This window comes from Seriola dumerili, unplaced genomic scaffold, assembly GCF_002260705.1.
Source record: "Seriola dumerili isolate Sdu_G_001 unplaced genomic scaffold, Sdu_1.0 BDQW01000105.1, whole genome shotgun sequence".
In the NCBI taxonomy this organism is placed as follows: Eukaryota; Metazoa; Chordata; class Actinopteri; order Carangiformes; family Carangidae; genus Seriola; species Seriola dumerili.
The window spans coordinates 8,885-26,435 of NW_019174360.1; the positions used below are offsets into that span (position 1 = coordinate 8,885).

Genomic DNA, 17,551 nt, shown 5'->3' on the forward strand with positions numbered 1-17,551 from the left:
CCAGTCTAGAGTGGATCGAGCAGCAGAGCCAGTCTCTGCAGAGAGCGCTCTGTGAAACAACAACGTGGGTTATGGCCGCGACTTTCCCTCCGCTCCATCTCAGGAGGAAATAATGTCCGTCTTGTGACCAGAAAAGGAAACACTGAGGAGGAAGGACATACGTTTTTTACATGTTGGTACTTTTTACATTCTGAACTTCTTCTCTCTTCTCTCACCGTCCAGCCCTGACAGGGCGTTGTGTTCCTTTCTGTGCCTTCTTCTCCGCCTGCTCCTGCTGCTCCTGCTCTCCTGCTGCTGCTGTTTCTGTTTGCTGAGCTGGGACATCTGGGAAACGTACGTCCTCGGCCGTAGTCCAGAGGGAAGTCCAGCTCGGGGAAGAAAGAGAGGATGAGGAGGAGGATGAGGAAGACAGTGAAGAGGGGAAAGCTGCAGCTGCTCCCCTGTGGCGGGAGAGGGACTGCACAGGTGAGGATGAGGAGGAGGAGGAGAAGAGGAGACGGGGGGTGAGGTAAAAGGACACCAGGTCCTGGAGAATCTGACGGTCTCGGTCCAGAGGTCCTCTGGATCTGAGCGAGAGGGCGAGGCGAATGGCGGAAGGCTGGATTATCGTTCCAGAGAGTTGAAGGGAGCGCTCCTCCTCCTCCTGGTAGCCGTACTGCTGCTGCAACCAACAAAACAACACACGTCACCTTCTAACCACCAGGGGGCAGACTGCTGTTTGCGTCTCTCTCCAAACCGTCGTTTGTCTACCTGGTGGTAGTGTTAGGGTCCAGCAGCGGCGTCTGCATGTGGACGGAGGATCGGGAGGGATCCAGGATCATGTAGTCCACATACTTGCTGCATCATCTCGGGGTCCGCCGGACCCTCGGGCCCCTGGACCCGACGCTGACCGGACAGTCTGGAGGGCCTGGGAAACGAGATCTTTTAAATATTACAACGTGCTGTTTTGTTGTCGCACTGGTCTTTACTGGACTCACTGTTTGGGCGTCCTCTCATGAAGCTTGGAGGAGGAGCTGATGGTGGGAAACACGACTCAGCTCGCGGCTGATGATCGCCTGGGTCACGTCGTCCCTCCACGTCAGACCTGAGCGGCCAGAGGGCGAGAGGAAACGTCAGTCAATCAAACTTCTTCTCTTTGGAAGCAGCAGCGTGAAAGAGACGGACACTCACCCTGCACCATCAGGTCTTTGAGGACTTCCTGCAGTTTTGTGCAGGACAGGTACAGACACCTGGTACTGGACGGGGCTCCTGCTGAGGAGCCTGGCACTGTCCGAACAAACCGTCTGCACAGGAAGAGAAGTCAGAGCAGAAGACCGTCGTTCACGTCCTCCAGGATTTCATCATGTGTTTATTATCTGGACATTAAATACGCCACATTACGAACTCTAAATAACTTTGCCTCTCATCTCTAGTGGCTCCGCAGTTTCATTCACAGCAGAGGCAACATCTCAATACACCTGCACCAATATAAAACCGTATTGTGTGTGTGTGTGTGTGTGTGTGTGTGTGTGTGTGTGTGTGTGTGTGTGTGTGTGTGTGTGTGTGTGTGTGTGTGTGTGTGTGTATGTGTGTGTGTGTGGCCCTTGGTGAGTCATCACCTCTGTCTCCCCCCCATCTCTCATCAAACGCACACGCGCACACACACACACACACACACACACACATGAGGGAGACACACAGTCGTCAGGCAAGTGATGTCACCGTTGTCGTGGCGACGGCCAGGCTGAGCTGGGATTGGCCACGGAGCAGCTGACGGAGGGAGACCTTGTTTATGTTCCACTCTCGCTCTATTCTCTGGCTTGGTCGCTCGCCCCGTCCCTTTGGTTATCACGGCCTCTCTCTCTCTCTCTCTCTCTCTCTGAACCTCACACACACATTCAGCACGGACACACACACACACACACACACACACACACACACACTCTGATGATGACTCACACTGAAACACAGTATTGAGATGTGATCTGCTGAATTTTATAAAAATTGATGTTTAAAGACGTAAAACTGTTTTTTTCAAATGAATTCTGGATTCAAATTCATTTTTATTCAAATATTCCAGATGTTGAAAAACATAGAATTATAATTTTTTGAATGCAACCTGGAATAACTGTGTGCTGTTACTCTCTACTTGTATTTCAGTACATGCACTTCCTTCAAGCATCTTCAGTCCCCTCTCTGGGAACAGGGAACATAACGTCCTCGGGGTGGACACAGCAACACACAGCTATCAATAATGCAGCCGCCCCTGAAGGCTGACACACACACACACACACACAGGTGCACGCTCCTGTAATGACATCCTCGTCATGTTTGAGCAGACAGGAAGGAAGCAGGAACCCCGCGGAGGGATTACGGACAGCGAACCAGCTCCTGACTGTTTGATGGACAGAAGACGCGTCTACACAGCATCAATACTGTGAAAGTATCAAAGCCTCAGTCCACAGAGAAATGCACACAGCCTGTATTCAGAAACTGAGCCTTAAAACCAGCCGTCAGGACTTCTGTGACTTTGTGATGTCACAACAAAGCAGCCACCGCCTCGTGGAGAGAGGAGGCTGATTGACAAAACATTTTTATTCTATGTTTCTATTCTTTATACCTGACTACACGATGATATTTCTATCGTTCTTATGGCTCCAGTCGTGTAAAAGAGCGTATGTGATGTAAATGTGAAACACAAACACTCACCATCGTTGCACAGCTGATCTCTGGGACAGAGCTTCTTCTCAAACAAGCAGCCTGCAGAGAAACAGGCGGAACACTTCATCAGCACTGACTAAGTTAGGGTTTCATACATACACATATTTCACCAGGGGTGACACAGAAGTCACTGAAAGCGGCCAAACAGACAAACAAACACTTTTATTCTTTTTCTAATTACTAACACATAAAGACCTGGGAGAAGACGTCTTACACTTTTATAAACTTTTAATATATTCAGACATGAGTCGGGGAAACCCCGGCTGGAACAGTCAGCTGCGGTGGATGTCAAGGTTGTGTTGCTAAGCGTCTCTGAATGTGTATGTGTGTGTGTGTGTGTGTGTGTGTTACAGTTGACCTTTTCCTCAGCCCTAATCTGTAGCGAGGCGGTAAACAGCAGCAGATGTGAGGCTGCGTTCTGTTTGCCTTGAGTTTTCATTAAGGATTTATACAATCCTCTGTATTATTCACACTTCCTGTGATAAGTTAAGAAAACACACTTTGTACAACAGAACCACAAACACACACACACACACACACACGCGCGGTGCTTCCACTCCCTCCTCTCTGATGCAGGACGCAGGTTAGATTTCAGCACTAAAGAGTGACGTCACAGTTCCCTCAGGTGCTAACGTGACATCACTGAAACAGTGTTTGAAGAGGGGATTTTCTTCCCTCCTCCACCCTGACTGACGACGGAGCGTCTGTCTTTCTCCTGAAATCTATAAAGAGTCAGTCAGAGTGGGGAGAGCATGACGACGCGCAGCAGCTCAGAGAGGGAATCTCCATTAAACCAGAAAGCTGAGACGCAGCTAAACATAGAACTGAGAGATTCTGCATCCATCCCTCCATCCCTCCATCCGTCCGCCGCCTCCATCCAAACTCCACATGATGACTAATCTCTGCTCCGTCCTCTCTCTCCTCCACCCACACATCCCTCCCTCCCTCCCATCTTATCTCTCCTCGCCTCTCCTCCCTCGTCGACTGTCTGTTTCTAGAAGATCTCCGTCAGTGTCGTCAGTCGCACCACTCCGTCAGCTCCTCTAATACACAACACCAGCGACTCATTACCAGGGATTTCTGTGTAACTCTAGTCTCTAATGAGCTGATCCACACATGCACTGTGAGAACATGACCAGTTAGTTCATGTGAACCTCGTCTCACTGCAGATTTATGAAGGAGGAAGTCTGAATTCTGAACCAGGGCTGCAGGTCTGATCACAAAACCAAAACCTCATTCATGTCCTTACTTTCTTTTATCATGTTCTGATATTTAATCTGCATCAGATCAATTTAAAATGCAGTTTAACAACAACAAGCAAGAAGAGAGGAGCCATAAAAACTAAAATCTTCATTTATAAAAAGAACATTTTGTTGTTTCTTACAGTTACATAGTCCCACTTAATAACTTCCATCATGATTTGAACCCTCTGGAGTCTGTTCATTGGGAAATACTATGAGCATGTTTTATTTATTTATTATTGCTGATGATCAAACATGATCTGATACGCATCATTTATTAAAAGAAAGTGGTGAGTTTATAGCATGAATGAATATTGTCTGTTAGATTTCTAATGAAGAAGTTAAAGAATAAAAACCGCAGGCTGTAACTTTAGAGCTTCGTTTCTTCCATTTTCAGCTGTTTTTGTTTGTATGAACATGAAACAGTATTTTTTGCAACCTGAAACTGATCTGGGATCATATTCTGATGATTATAACCCAAGATTTTACAGCCTCTTCAGGCTCTTAATGTTTCTCAGGGGAAACTCCTCCGGCTTCTCTCCCTGTCTCAATAACAAAAGTGAATTCTCCAGTTGGATCTAATTAGAGAGGGAAGGTAGAGTGGAAAGTCGCCGTCTGGCTCCATCACACACAGGGTTTCCTCTGAGGTTACATACAGCACCGGCTCCATTTTGTTTTTCTGGGCTGTGGTCGTTATGTCAAAATAAAAGCTTAAATATGCTGAGTGGCGTCTATAATTACAATCAGATCAGTCCGTCACATCTTTGCTTTTCCAAACCAGACGAGGAGAAACAAGGTCCAGGATTCTTGATTCATCCCTGCCTGAGAAATCGATCTCGCTCTCTCTGTCGAGGCTGCAACACGACCTCTGACCTCTGACAGGCTAAATGAATAAACTTCCATATCTAAAATGTTTGTTTTACACAGAATAATCCATTTGTTTTCTGCAGCCGCTGTAACCCATGGTGTCTGGCAGTAATCACATCTACACAACCTTCATTTGTAACAGGAAACTGAAGCGTGACTGTTGAGGCAGTGGCCTCGTTTGAAAACTGAAAAAGTCAACAGTGATTTTACTTTTTTAATATTTAACCAACACTACAGTCTAATCTCAACTTAACTCAAAGTAGTTTTAGTTTTAATCGCCTTAAACTTTAACATGGGAACTTGTTTCAGACTAAAACTTTATCTTTAACAGGATGATTCAGATCATAATTCAGTGGAAGGAGGAAATGTGGAATATAAATTTGGCCTTTAAATGAAGCAAATAATCACAGTGTTGAAATGACATCAGTTCTTTCAGACTGTTTTTCTGCGACTGCCAAAACTGTGCAATTACCTAATTTAAAAAAATCAGGCTGACTCACGATCAACTCCAGCCTGCCGCCATCATCATCATCATCATCATCATCAGTGTCTCTGTGCTTTGCTTTTATCGTCCATTAACTTCCAGATTGAATTCAGTGTCGTTCTCGTAATGGTGCCGCTGGCGTTTGTGGCTGCTGCTGTGAGAGAGTGTGAGCTCGTCCTCTGCTCTGCCGCCTGCCAGAGGGTATTTAAGGTGGAATGAGTCAGCCTGGAAGGGACAGAATTAAACCTGCGTCGTGTTGCTGAGTGGCAGCAGAGGCAGCGAGGTCAGAACCCTCCTCAGCTCAGTTGACCTTTGAACTCTAAACTTTACTCCGATTCCACTGGCTGACATGTTCCTTCATCACCATGAACACACACAAACACAAACACACTGATTTATTATGACTGAACACACACCGTCCTGCTGGAGCACCAACTGATTCATATGGAAATAGACGCTCTAAACTAACACAGTGCTGCTGTTGGAAGAAAAATATCCAGTAATGACCTAAAGTAAAGATTGAACCAGGAGCTATTTCACCATCACATCATCATAAATTCATGAGAAAATATCAAAGCTTGAGACTAGAAACAACATAAAACAGACATCCAGAGTCTCTCCGTGTATTAAAATAACATTAAATATTATAATTTCACTGAGTAAATAATAAAATCTCTGTATGAATCCATGAGGGATGTAATTGAATCATGTTTTCAGATTAAAAAAAGCAGCTGGAAGCAACTGGTGGATGAAGAGGATTTAGTCGTCGCTCTCCGCGGTGCTGAAACACTCTGGTCGCTCTCCGCGGTGCTGAAACACTGTACTGCGTTAAGTGCATCAAGGAAACAGGAAACCATTGTAATTACTGTGAGCCGAGAGGTCAGTTATGAGTCATGATGCTGCTTTAATGTTCCTCCGGGGGTTTTCACTCGGACAGTCTACCTGTGTGAGTGCAGCACAGGTGTGGCGTTTCATTTCAGACAATCTAAATCTAAATAAATCTGAATAATCTTTTAGCCACTCTTATTAAAGAGACTAATTAAACACCATACGCTGGTGTCATGGAGCTTTAGAGAGGGTTGAAACTGTGGCTAAAAGATTATATATATGTTTTAAGACTTTATTGTCATTTACTGACATTTTCATTTTATTTTCAGCTGGAAATACCAGCAGCTGAACAGACAGTTGAAACATCTTTTTAGGGAGATCGCTGTGTAACTTTTCATCTTACTGAAAGTCTTCCTCTCAGGATGTTGAGATCTTACAGCTTATGAGTCAATTACAGACTTAATGTCTCAGTAATGTTCTATCACGTCTCTATAATCTGGCGTCGCTGTGGGACCAGCAGTGAAACTATACTGGTCCTAAAACCACAGGCAGATCGCTGCATGGACCTCGCAGGCAAAGGCCCAGAAGACTGTCTGATATGACTGAAAGCTCCAGGACAGCTACTCAATAGACCTTGTAATGGTAATGTTTCATTGCAGTTCTACTTTAACTGAATATTCCTGTAACATAATCATGAATCTATAATGAATTACTTCTGGATGTTAATATGACGTTACATTAAAAGAGCTAAATGTGATTTTATCTCCCCAATAATCATCACAATTTACACAATATCCCTCCATCCTTTTCATTGTCATCTTTAACATTTATAAAGTTATTTTCTTTCTTAAAACAAATTAAACGATGTTATGTGATATAGATATACAGTCTTATTATTATTATTATTTTACTGACATTATGAGGCCTATAATGTAGGAAGATTGGTGTTTCTGCTTCATGGAACATTATTCTATAATCTACAATCTACAATCTATAATCTATAATCTATAATCTATTCACCTCAAATGGAATCAAGAAAATATTATTATGAGGAATGTTGCTGTAGATTTAGAGGGAGAAGATTTCTACTTTCTCCTGGATACAGACACAGATGAAGAGTCAACTACAACCCCCCCGCTGTGGTTGTGTGTGTGTTGTTGTCGTTGCAGACTGAACAGAGTGATTGACTCATGCAGTCAGACACATCCTGCTCAGAGTATTTGCGTCAGTGTAAACAGATCAGGGGCAGGAAAAGCAAAGGTGGCTGTAAGATGAATTGCATTGATCTCATTGATCTACAGCACATCTATTGGCTCCACAGAAAGCAAAACTGATCAGTTTTCACAGCAGAATAAACCTGATTATTGGTTTATTATATGAATGTTACAGCTGAATGATTTCCTCCTTTATTTTAAGGATGAAACTACAGCCAAACTCCACAGGAAAACCTGTATATTTTATAACACCCTGGATGAATGTTGGAAATAAGAGACAAACTGAGCCATGAAGTGCTGTGAGCTCGCTCCAAACTGGCTGCTGAGTACAACAGTTACTATAGGAACACTGCAACACGGACCTTTCATCGGGGAAGTCGTGATTTACGCGCCGCCTCCCGCCTGAAGCACCGAGTTCATTAAAAAACACAAGTGCATCCGTCTCCATCAGCGCCGGATCAGACCCGATCCGCGGACTCTTACCGTGTCGGGCGGCCGCGCAGAGCCGGCAGGAGGCGGTGAGGAGGAGGCACAGAGCCGCCCAGAGCCGCGGAGACCTCATGGTACATCCAACATCCACCGGAGGAGAGGAGGGGGGAGCCGCCGCTGCTGCTGCACCTTTACCAGCTCTCCATGTCTGAGGAGAGGCTGCTGCTGCTGCTGCTGCTGCTGCTCAGGACTGATGGAGAGAAAGTGTGTGCGTGTTTGTGTGTGTGTGCGTGCAACTACAAGAGAGAGAGAGGGAGAGAGAGAGGGAGAGAGAGAGGTTGGTCGGAAAGGCGGGCAAGAGGAGGCGCCACACTGCAAGAAATGAACTGAGCAAATAAAAAACAGCTTGTTAACGACTTAAACTACAACAACATAAATACCTTCTAGATCCACACTGCCCAGCAGTATCCAGGATTTCCTCCTAGGCTGGATTACCAACCAGACAGAGTCCCCCCCCCCCCAACAGTCACAGGTCGCTGTGCAGGGATTAGTTTTTGCATAATGACACCTGACAGTGTTTATCAGAGAAAAACCCCAGAGCTCAGTGGCCTCCATCTTTCCTAAATAGAAGAAGATTGGAAGAACCAGGACTCTTCCCGGAGCTGGAGCTGGTCAGACCTGATCAGACCTGATCAGACCTGAGTCCTGTCAGCTGTGAAGCTCATCACCAGGTGAACTCTAATCAAGGTGCAGGAACATCCCAAGAGAACTGGAGGAAGTGTCTGAATACTTATGTCAATGTGATATTTCAGTTTTTTCTTTCACTTTGTCACCATGAGGCGAGAAACATCTCAACCACTCAGGTTTATCATGGACTTTAATTCTTAGTTAAATCTCTAAATTGATTTTCTGCATCATTTGTATCCAGCCCTGAAACACTCACATCCAGAGTCTCAACACCAGCCGACATGTTTCATTCTCTGCAGGTCATCGTCAGTGTTTTTCAGGCTGTTTGTCTGATGAAGACGTGGCAGCACGATGAAGCGGTGGATAACTGTTGGAAATGTTTCTGCTGATTCTTTGTGTCTGAGTTTCTTGTGTCGTGCAGCTCTGTCGTCTTTGTTGTGACAGCTTCTTGTTCTCAGGTCTCTCTTGGAAAAGAGATTTTAATCCTGATGAGCCTGTTTATTAAATAAAGATCCAATAGAAGATAAACACAGTGATAAATCTGATAATAAAAGCTAAAGACTGTGAAACAGGCATTTTTTACAGTGTGGGGGTGTTTTCATCCTCTTCCCTCTCTGCATCATGACGTGGCTCTCACGGATCTGAAGTCCATCTCATCTCCTCCTGCTCAGACTCTTGGCAGAGCAGCACATCAGCGTTTTATTAAAAGTGAGGAGGTGAAATGAAACCCGAGCCGCAGGATGAAACCTCCCGCACTCACCTTCACCTGCGTTTGTCGCCGAGACACGAGAAGAGGAGACGACTCAAGAAAAAGACTGTTCAGCATTTTAATATTTTCTAAAACAATTTCATTTCACGGTGGTTAAAGATCAGGAAGTGCTTGTGTGTCTTTGTATGTGATTAATATGAAGGTCCACAGCACAGTTCTCCACGTCAACACTCCCAGCGTGTTCTGATGTTGAGAATGAGGTGTGATCCTCGCCGGCGCTAATCCACGACCAGGGTGCTCCTCACTGCGGGGAACAACTGGAAGAAACCCTGCAGGAGGAAGCAGACAGGAAGTGGGGGCGTGATTTAAAACAATTAAAGTCAAGATAAATGTCAAACATCTGCAGCGAAGTCAAAGGAAACACAAAGATTTAGTTTATTTATTTGATGAGGACGATTGAATTGAAGAGTTTCAAACCAAAGGCACGAATCTAACGTGTCGCACAGAGTTTTATATGTGTTGTCGATTCTACGTCATTAAAAACAAAGACCTCGTCTGACGGGAGCCCCGAGAAAAATCACCTGCAGAAAACACGTCGGGAAAAACCAGAGGTGAGAAAAATAAATCAAGTTTTACGCGGCAGCTGGACGATCGATCTCTCTGACATTTTCAACTTAAAGCTGCTGCTGCTTCTTCTTCTTGTGTTTGTTCAGAGTTTCTAATCCTGAGGGTTTTTCCTTCAGGAAACATTTACATCCATGTTTAGGTGCCAGGAGCCGCTGCACCGGTGGATGACGCCTTTAAGAGCTTTATTTTTATCATCTATTAAATCAAAACGACACCAAATATATTCAGTTTACACGGATATAAAACAGACAAATCCTCCGGTAGCGAAGCTGGAACCAGAGGAGCAAGAATCAGACGTGTTGTTGGTGTTTGTGTGTTGCTTTCATCTGCAGGAAACTGACTTTGTGAAGCTCCTCCCTCCCTTCTCGTCGACCCTGCTCACTCAAATCTAATGTGAGAACGACTTCTCTCTGTGTGAGTCTGTTTCTTTTGTGCTGCACGACTCGACTCTGTAACACGACGCTGCTGCTCGTACTGAAGTAACAAAACAAACATCCCTCCGCTGCACCGCTGGGACAAAAGGTGCGTTTGTTTGTTTACCTTGAAGAGGGTGGTGCTCTGCAGGACGCTGGAGGTGCAGCACATCTCCCTGATGGAGTGCATGGACAGCTGCGGAGCGCCGATGTCCACCACGGGGACGCCGAGGCGGGCGGCCAGGATGGGTCCGATGGTGGTTCCACACGGGCTGTCGTTACGGACCATCACATCCTGCGGAGGGGGAGGGGTCAGAGGTCACTCACTCACTCTGCCACATAGATAACTGCAGTAATATTTAAATGTGGAAACAAGGGTCCGTTTCTCTCCAAGATGGCCGCCATCCCCGGCACAGGAAACACACATTTACCCACCGGACACATTTCAGTTCTGACTACGAGGACGTCAAACTCACAACTCTTAATGAATTCAGTATTATTTGAAATAATTAAAATGATTTTTATGCTGACGAGGTTTTTGATGCGATTCTTCTGATTCAGCAGGTAAACTTCAATTTCACAGGTTTCATTTTTAAATTTCAGCTTCTCTGTTGTTAAAATGTTTGACACCAAAACCTCTTGAACACAACATGATGCGCTGCTGATCTATGAGAGGGAATTTCCCAGAAGGACTTGAAGGCATCGCACAGATCTGACTCAGGGGTCGCAGGATTTGGAAAGACAAATAGATCAACTACAAACGTCCAGTTCTTCCTGCCTCGCTGGAAAAGATGATTTTTATGAGTTACAGTAACTCGTCTATCAGCTCAGGTCATTAAACCTCATCACTCCAGGCAACGGACGCAACCTTTCCCCCGTCGTTACCTTCTTATCTCCATCTCTGAGCTCATTCTTTGTCAGTCTTCCATCTCTCTCCGTTTTTCTCTTTTCATTAGAATGGAATAAAAAACTAACTTGATTTCCATTTTCAGTGAAATCTCTGTTTTCTTTGTTTGAATTTAGACGTTCTTTGATAACAGGATCTGCAGCCCTGGAAATAAAAACATGTTCCTGGTCTTTCAGCATCACTTTGTTTTCTTCTAATGAATGTTCATCATCTCTTATAGTCTCTTCTTCACACTCTCTCTTCTTCTTCTTCTTCTCCTCTCTGTTGTTCTGCAGCTCGTCCGGCACGTTGCTAGGAGATCTGCGCTCGCTGCCGAGCGACTCAAGACGCACAAAGAGATGAAAAGCTACTGAGCCTCCGTCTGCAAACAGTTCATCTATAATCACACACACACACACACACACACACACACACACACACTCTACCTGCAGGGGCACGCCAACCTGGCTGGCGACCTCCCTGACGATGGAGGCGGTGACGGCCGTGGTGGCGTAGCGCTGGTTGCTGTTGAACTTGATCACTGGGCCCTGAGAGAAAAGTTACATCCAGAAACACGAGTGTGAGTTGTGGACGGGGTTTGATATCACGTGATCGGGAGGTAGATTTATAATCAATAATCAATCTGATCACCTTGTGGAAAGCCGGTCGGTGGTTTTCTTCGTGCTTCTCCCTGAGGAGAAATCATCAAATCAGAAATGACAATCTGATCAACAAAGCGCAGCGTTGTGTGTTGTGCTGTCGTTACTGACTGGTAGTTGGGGTGAACGGCGTGCGCCATGTCAGCGCTGATCATGAAGGAGAGCGGCGCCGCCTGCTGGAAGGCGGTGAGGTTGGAGGCGGAGGCGGAGAGGCGGGTGAGGATGAGCTCCGTCAGGTTGGACTGAGCACCCTGAGCGCTCTCTGACCCCACCTACAGGACACACACACGACACACACACGACACACACACCATCACTCATTAAAGAGAAAAATCCAAAAGAGACGCAGCAAATCTTCATTAGTTCAACACTTTAATTCATTTTTATTCTTCTGGGTCTGAACTCCCTCCTGAAACCTCCCGGCCGGGAGGGACACGCAGGCGGCTAATGATGCGTTCAGGTGACTCGACCGGTAACGAAGCAAAACCGGCAGCTGTTTGGGAGACACTGAACGCAGCACGCCTGAGCCTGAGGCTGCGGTCTGGACTCACCTCTTCGTTGTCGTACAGAGTGATCATGCGGACGTTGGGATCTTTGGTCAGAGAGTCTCCGGAGCAGGACGCCATCAGGCCCTGAGACACGGACAGGAAGTGGCAGTTCGTTAATCAAGCGTTTCACTGTGAGACTTCCTGCTGAAGAGTAACTGCAACACCGAGATCAGTTCAAAGAAAATAAATAAAACCGACTGAAGAGCGAGAAGAAGAAGAAGAAGAAGAGACAGAGGGAAACAAAGCTCTGATAGTAAAAACATAAAGAGAAAGAGAAAATAAAAAGTGATGTGACCTGCAGGGCGCAGTAGCAGCTGTGAAGGTTGTCCAGACGAGGAGAGTAGATGAACTCCTCATACACACCTCCCAAAGCCTGCACAGGGGGGGGGGGGGGGGTTACTTTCTCTTTCTGCTGATCAATGATCATGATCATGTTTTAAAAACCGTTCAGCTGCTTGAACGCGTCAGTGGATGATGGCAGGTGGCGGTCAGTGGTCGACTCACCGCGGGCTGAGTGTCGGTCAGGCAGAGCTCAAAGTCCAGCAGCGCCTCCGGCTCCACGCCCAGCTCCGAACACAGCACCTTCACCAGCGCCGGGTGGTGCTTCTCCGCCTGAGGAGGGACGACGGTGCGACGCGTCACATCTCACTTTAAAATATCAGCTGATAGAAAATAAAGCAGCAACTAAAACAAACTAAGTGTTGAAGCTCTCCTCGGAGCGTTGTTGTTGTGTGCGAGCGTTGCTTTTACCGTGTTGGCGGCGGCGGCGGCGGCGTCTCCAGAGGACGCACAGCCCGTCTCCAGCTCCTCCTGGACGACCGTGGCGATGACGGGAACCCTGAGGCAGAAACACAGGAACGCGTGAACAAAATACCGACGAAGACAAAACTCCACCGGACAAAAATAAAACCCAGTTTGTAAGAAAACGTATTTAAAGTGAGTAAAACAACAAACATCAAACTTCCTGCATCGTCTCATTATAACCAGGTCCTCTGCTGTTCTCTCTCGTTTACTTCATATTATGGAGGAAAAAACGGAATCTTTGATTATTGATTTTGTAATTGGCCGTCATGTTCAGTGTTCAGCTCAACGATCTGTAATAAGCGGCGCTGCTGTTACTGACAGGTGGTTCTCCTTGTTGGGGCCGAAGGAGTCGTTGATGTCCCGCTGCAGGTGGATGGCCAGGTGAGGGATCCTGAGCAGAGGCCTGGGGACGTGAACCAGACGGTGGAGCAGCCTGCCGCCACTCTGAGGAGGAGGAGGAGGAGGAGGAAGAGGAGGAGGAGGAGGAAGAGGAGGAGGAGGAGGAGGAAGAGGAGGAGGAACACACCTGCTTTTATCACTCAAGCATTTCTCTGCATTGTGCTCCTGACATTATTAATAATATTAATAATCCTGGTACCTTGACCATGACACGGCCGGCGATGGTCAGGTCACGGTCGAACCAGGTGTTCCAGATGCCGCCGCCGTAGCACTCCACCCCCACCTGCAGACAGCCCTGCTTCGTCCTCTTAGACCTCGGCTTCACCTGAAACACACGACATTCACCCTCTGATCAACCAGCAGCTTCCTGTGACAGACTCACCGCTTCGGTTCAACATGTCCGCCCATTGAAACATGATCAGCTACAGTCAAACACTGAAGAAGAAGAATTCATGTAGCTTCCTGGAAAGAGCAGTTAGCGATGGAAAACAACAATAGTTAAGAGTCATCCATGATTTATTTATTATTAGGAACTTAATATCTTTAATTTTATGAGGTAATAAATGCCAGTTTTTAATGCTGCTCTTATTATCAGAACCAATCACTTCCTATGAAAGGATCTGTAAACCTGGGACCTGCAGGATAAAGGGTTAAAGACTTTATCGGTGGTGAGAAGTAAAAACTTACAGAATAAAGAAAAGACTAAAACTAGAAACAGAAGAAGAAGAATTATATCAGCTGTATAATTTGACTCATAAACGTGATGTGCTTTTATTTTCCTGCGTCTGTAACAGCAGACGCCTCGGATCAGTTTCCAGAGGGAGAAACTCACGTCTGAACAACAACATTAAAAACCACTTTACTCCGTCTCCTCTTCTCTCAGCTGCTTCTCTTCCTGTGATCCGACCTGCTGCTGTTTCACACCGCGACTATTCTGACTTGCTCTCTGGGGAGGTGAGGGGAGGTGGACGGGCTCTCACCCTGAGGCAGGGGCTGTCTGTGTGGGCTCCGATCATGGAGAAGCCGTTTCCTGGCAGGTAGCGTCCGCCCACAGCGAAGGCGATGAGGCTGGAGAAGTTCCTGGTCACAAAGTACTGCAGAGAGGAGAGACGATGAAGAGCTGAGACTCATTCTGAACTTTAAACTGTCTAAAATAAAGATTCTAGTTCAGTTTATTCGTTTCAAATATGTCACATAAACAAACGTTTATTCCACTCTCTAAAGATGACTGGACTCACCTTGCTGGCCGGCTTGATGTCCCACTGCTCCGCCTCCTTCAGCTCGATGAATCCCGCCTCCAGCAGCCGCCGCTTGCATTCTTCCACCACTGCAGGGAGAAGAAGAGGGAGAGATGACGATGTTTCTGTTCGCTGAGCTCGGAGCTCCTGCGAGCATCTGATCGCCTCCTGGGCGCCTTCCTTCGGAGGTTTTCCGGGCAGGTCCGACTGGGAGGAGACCCCCCCGGGGGAGACCCAGGACTCGCCGGAGGGATAACATATCCCATCTGGTCTGGGAACGCCTCGGGATCCCCCGGGAGGAGCTGGGAAATGTTGGTGGAGAGAGGGACGTCTGGAACGCCATGGTTAACCTGCCGCCAGCGCGACGCCACCCCGGATTAACGGAAGAAAATAGATGGATGGACTTTTCAGTTTTTCCGTCCCGACACTGAAAGTGTGGAGTCTTTGTTTGAGAAGATTAAATCAGGGTTTTCTCACTCGGAGATTATTATATCGATGAGTAAAATAATCATGACTGTTTCATTTGCTTCCAACATGGTCATTAAATGAAGCTCTTCCTCCTTGAGTCACACTTTACTGGAGCTGCAAAGAATAATGTCCAACTTAGTAGGAAAGCACTAAAATATATTATATTAAAATATATTTTTGATTGTCCTATTTTGGAAGCTGCTTTTGTCTTAGTCCTTAATCAGCTTGTGCATTTCTTCCTCCAACATGGGCTTTTCAAAACTTTATTTCCGTACATCAAGAAACCGGCAGGAATGCAGTTAATATTAAATCCAAGTAAAGTTAATTTTTATTGCTTTTATGATCTTTATTTGTTGGAGGCAGATGCCAGAGATCAGAGTGCGAAGGTGAGAGACATTATGAAATATCAGTTTCATCTGCAGAAACTCTCTTATCTCGAGCTCAAAGTCGTCTGTTGAGCCGAGCGGCGTCTCGGCGTGGAACCTGTTTACCGCTGACACATGCACATCTCTTTGTTTTCACATTATAGGAGAGAGAACTTCATATCAAACTCCAAACAGCTGCCAAGTCTTTCATATCAAATACAACTAATCTGAACTGTCAATCTCAAATACTATAAATTATAAATGAAATGTGAATAAATCCACAAAGGTTTTGCTAAAACATTAAACATGAAGGTTTAAAAATGGACAAAAGTTGACAATTAGGACAAGAACTAAAGATGTGTCAGATTCAGGGGTGGAAAGTCATAAAGAGCATTTACAGGAAAAGTAAGTGAATCTGTAGAATTTCCTCCATTTCTGTTTAAATTTGTCGGATCAGATCTTCATCCAAGTTACAATAATGAAGAGACACAATCTATTTGAACTTATAACACACAAATCACGATGTTGTTCCTGTTCAAACATTCACAGTGCAGCTGGAAAAAGTCAGTGAACCCTTCGACTGATGACACCAACAGAAGCTAATCAGTTATCAACTCTGGAGTCCAGTCCATGAAACCAGGTTGGAGGAGTGGGTTAGAGAAACTTTGACTTATAAAAACACCTCCTGCAATGGACACCACAGAGGAAGATGCCGCCCTCCAGAACAACACATGCAGCTCTATGTGTGGTGGAAAAAGGGCTCTGCAACATGAAAACAGGAAAGCTCGGCATCATCGAGGGGAAAATGAATTCCCAGGTTTATCAAAGTCTCTTCCGGGATAATTTCAGGGTCGTTGTCCCGCTGACCCTGAACATCAAAGTAAATCTACTACAGACAAATAAAATCACCTTCTGACACTGTGCAGGTCTGAACAGCAGCTTCTGGAGCTGCTTTCAGGTTCCACCAGTTATTAAATCTCTGGGTTCACTTACTTTTTGTGGGTGTGTTCAATAAAGACTACTGTTTACACCGAGGGATCTCTTCATCTAATATATATGGGTGTATTATTGTGGTGTCCAGACAGTTTATTTTATCATAATATAAATCAATACTAGAATATTAAATCACATACGGTAATGGAGGATTTTGTATTGGAAAATGTAATTTAAATATTTAAATGCATCTTTGAAGTACATACCTTCAATGGTCATTGTATGAGGAAAGTAAAGTTTTTTTTTCTTCAATTTTTAAAGAAATTTTGGAAAAAAATCTGGAGAATTAAAAGATAAAATCATAGTTTTTCAGACTGTACCGTGATACGGAGACACCCCTCTGTTGACAAACTGCAGGAACTCTTTGGCAGCGGACTGCACGGCCTCTTTGGTGCTCTTCATGATCAAAAACTGAGAGAAAACAGTCAAAAAAAAGGACAAAAGTGAGATAATAATCACAAGGAATGAGACAGCAAAGCTAGCAGCTAACAGCTACTGGCAACTAGTTCCAACTTCGGACACTGGTTTAAAGTTTTGAGACTTCGCTGTTACTTTCCGATTAACCAGACATAAATACCGAAACACCACTGGTTAATTATATTTAAATAATTATGAAATGACAAATACTTTACTAATCGACTTCGATTCAAAGACTAATTAGCCGTCTAAGCACCACACTTGTCCGATAAGTGATGCATCGATCGTTAGCTTCACCAGCTAACCTGCACAGGATAACTCGAGTTTTCGTGCCTCTTCTTCTTCGCTCCTCTTCCAGTAGTGGCCGAAGTCAACGCAGCTTTCAGTGAGGGAGCAACACCTCCACATACCGCAGCGACAATAAAAAACAGTTTTTTTTTAATGGCACTTACCTGCATTAATTGGACTTTCAAAGTCTGAACTCCGCCGCAGATCAACGGGAAAGACAAACGGATACAGATGAGCTGACAGCAGCAGAAAGAGGTGAAGCGACTGTTTTCAGACGCAGCGCCACA

General features: G+C 45.5%; 2 protein-coding genes across 2 annotated transcripts in view; both read right to left on the reverse strand.

Moving 5' to 3' along the window:
- Positions 1-7,987, reverse strand: part of LOC111222706 (receptor-type tyrosine-protein phosphatase-like N) — a 16,865-nt gene extending 8,878 nt beyond the window's left edge. Inside the window, 2 exon segments of the mRNA XM_022746525.1 lie at positions 2,689-2,739; positions 7,818-7,987. Of these exon segments, the coding sequence (XP_022602246.1) occupies positions 2,689-2,739; positions 7,818-7,896 (130 nt within the window). The 5' untranslated portion in view covers positions 7,897-7,987.
- Positions 7,988-9,269: 1,282 nt separating this feature from the next.
- On the reverse strand, positions 9,270-17,531 carry dnpep (aspartyl aminopeptidase). Its single transcript, XM_022746543.1, has 15 exons — positions 17,429-17,531; positions 16,880-16,970; positions 14,734-14,822; positions 14,476-14,589; positions 13,695-13,820; positions 13,416-13,540; positions 13,043-13,130; positions 12,797-12,904; positions 12,588-12,665; positions 12,296-12,376; positions 11,856-12,016; positions 11,737-11,776; positions 11,532-11,633; positions 10,327-10,494; positions 9,270-9,488 (listed from the first exon to the last, which is right to left on the reverse strand). The coding sequence occupies exons 1-15, from the start codon at positions 17,432-17,434 to the stop codon at positions 9,438-9,440; spliced, it is 1,428 nt and encodes a 475-aa protein (XP_022602264.1). The 5' UTR covers positions 17,435-17,531; the 3' UTR covers positions 9,270-9,437.
- Positions 17,532-17,551: the final 20 nt, after the last annotated feature.

What these genes read in the sequence shown, in the direction of transcription:
- dnpep (XM_022746543.1), bottom strand. An exon ending in ACATCAAGCCGGCCAGCAAG is followed by an intron (nt 14,590 to 14,733) that starts GTGAGTCCAGTC and finishes TCCTCTCTGCAG; the next exon opens with TACTTTGTGACCAGGAACTT. An exon ending in CTCTGTACGACAACGAAGAG is followed by an intron (nt 12,017 to 12,295) that starts GTGAGTCCAGAC and finishes TGTGTCCTGTAG; the next exon opens with GTGGGGTCAGAGAGCGCTCA.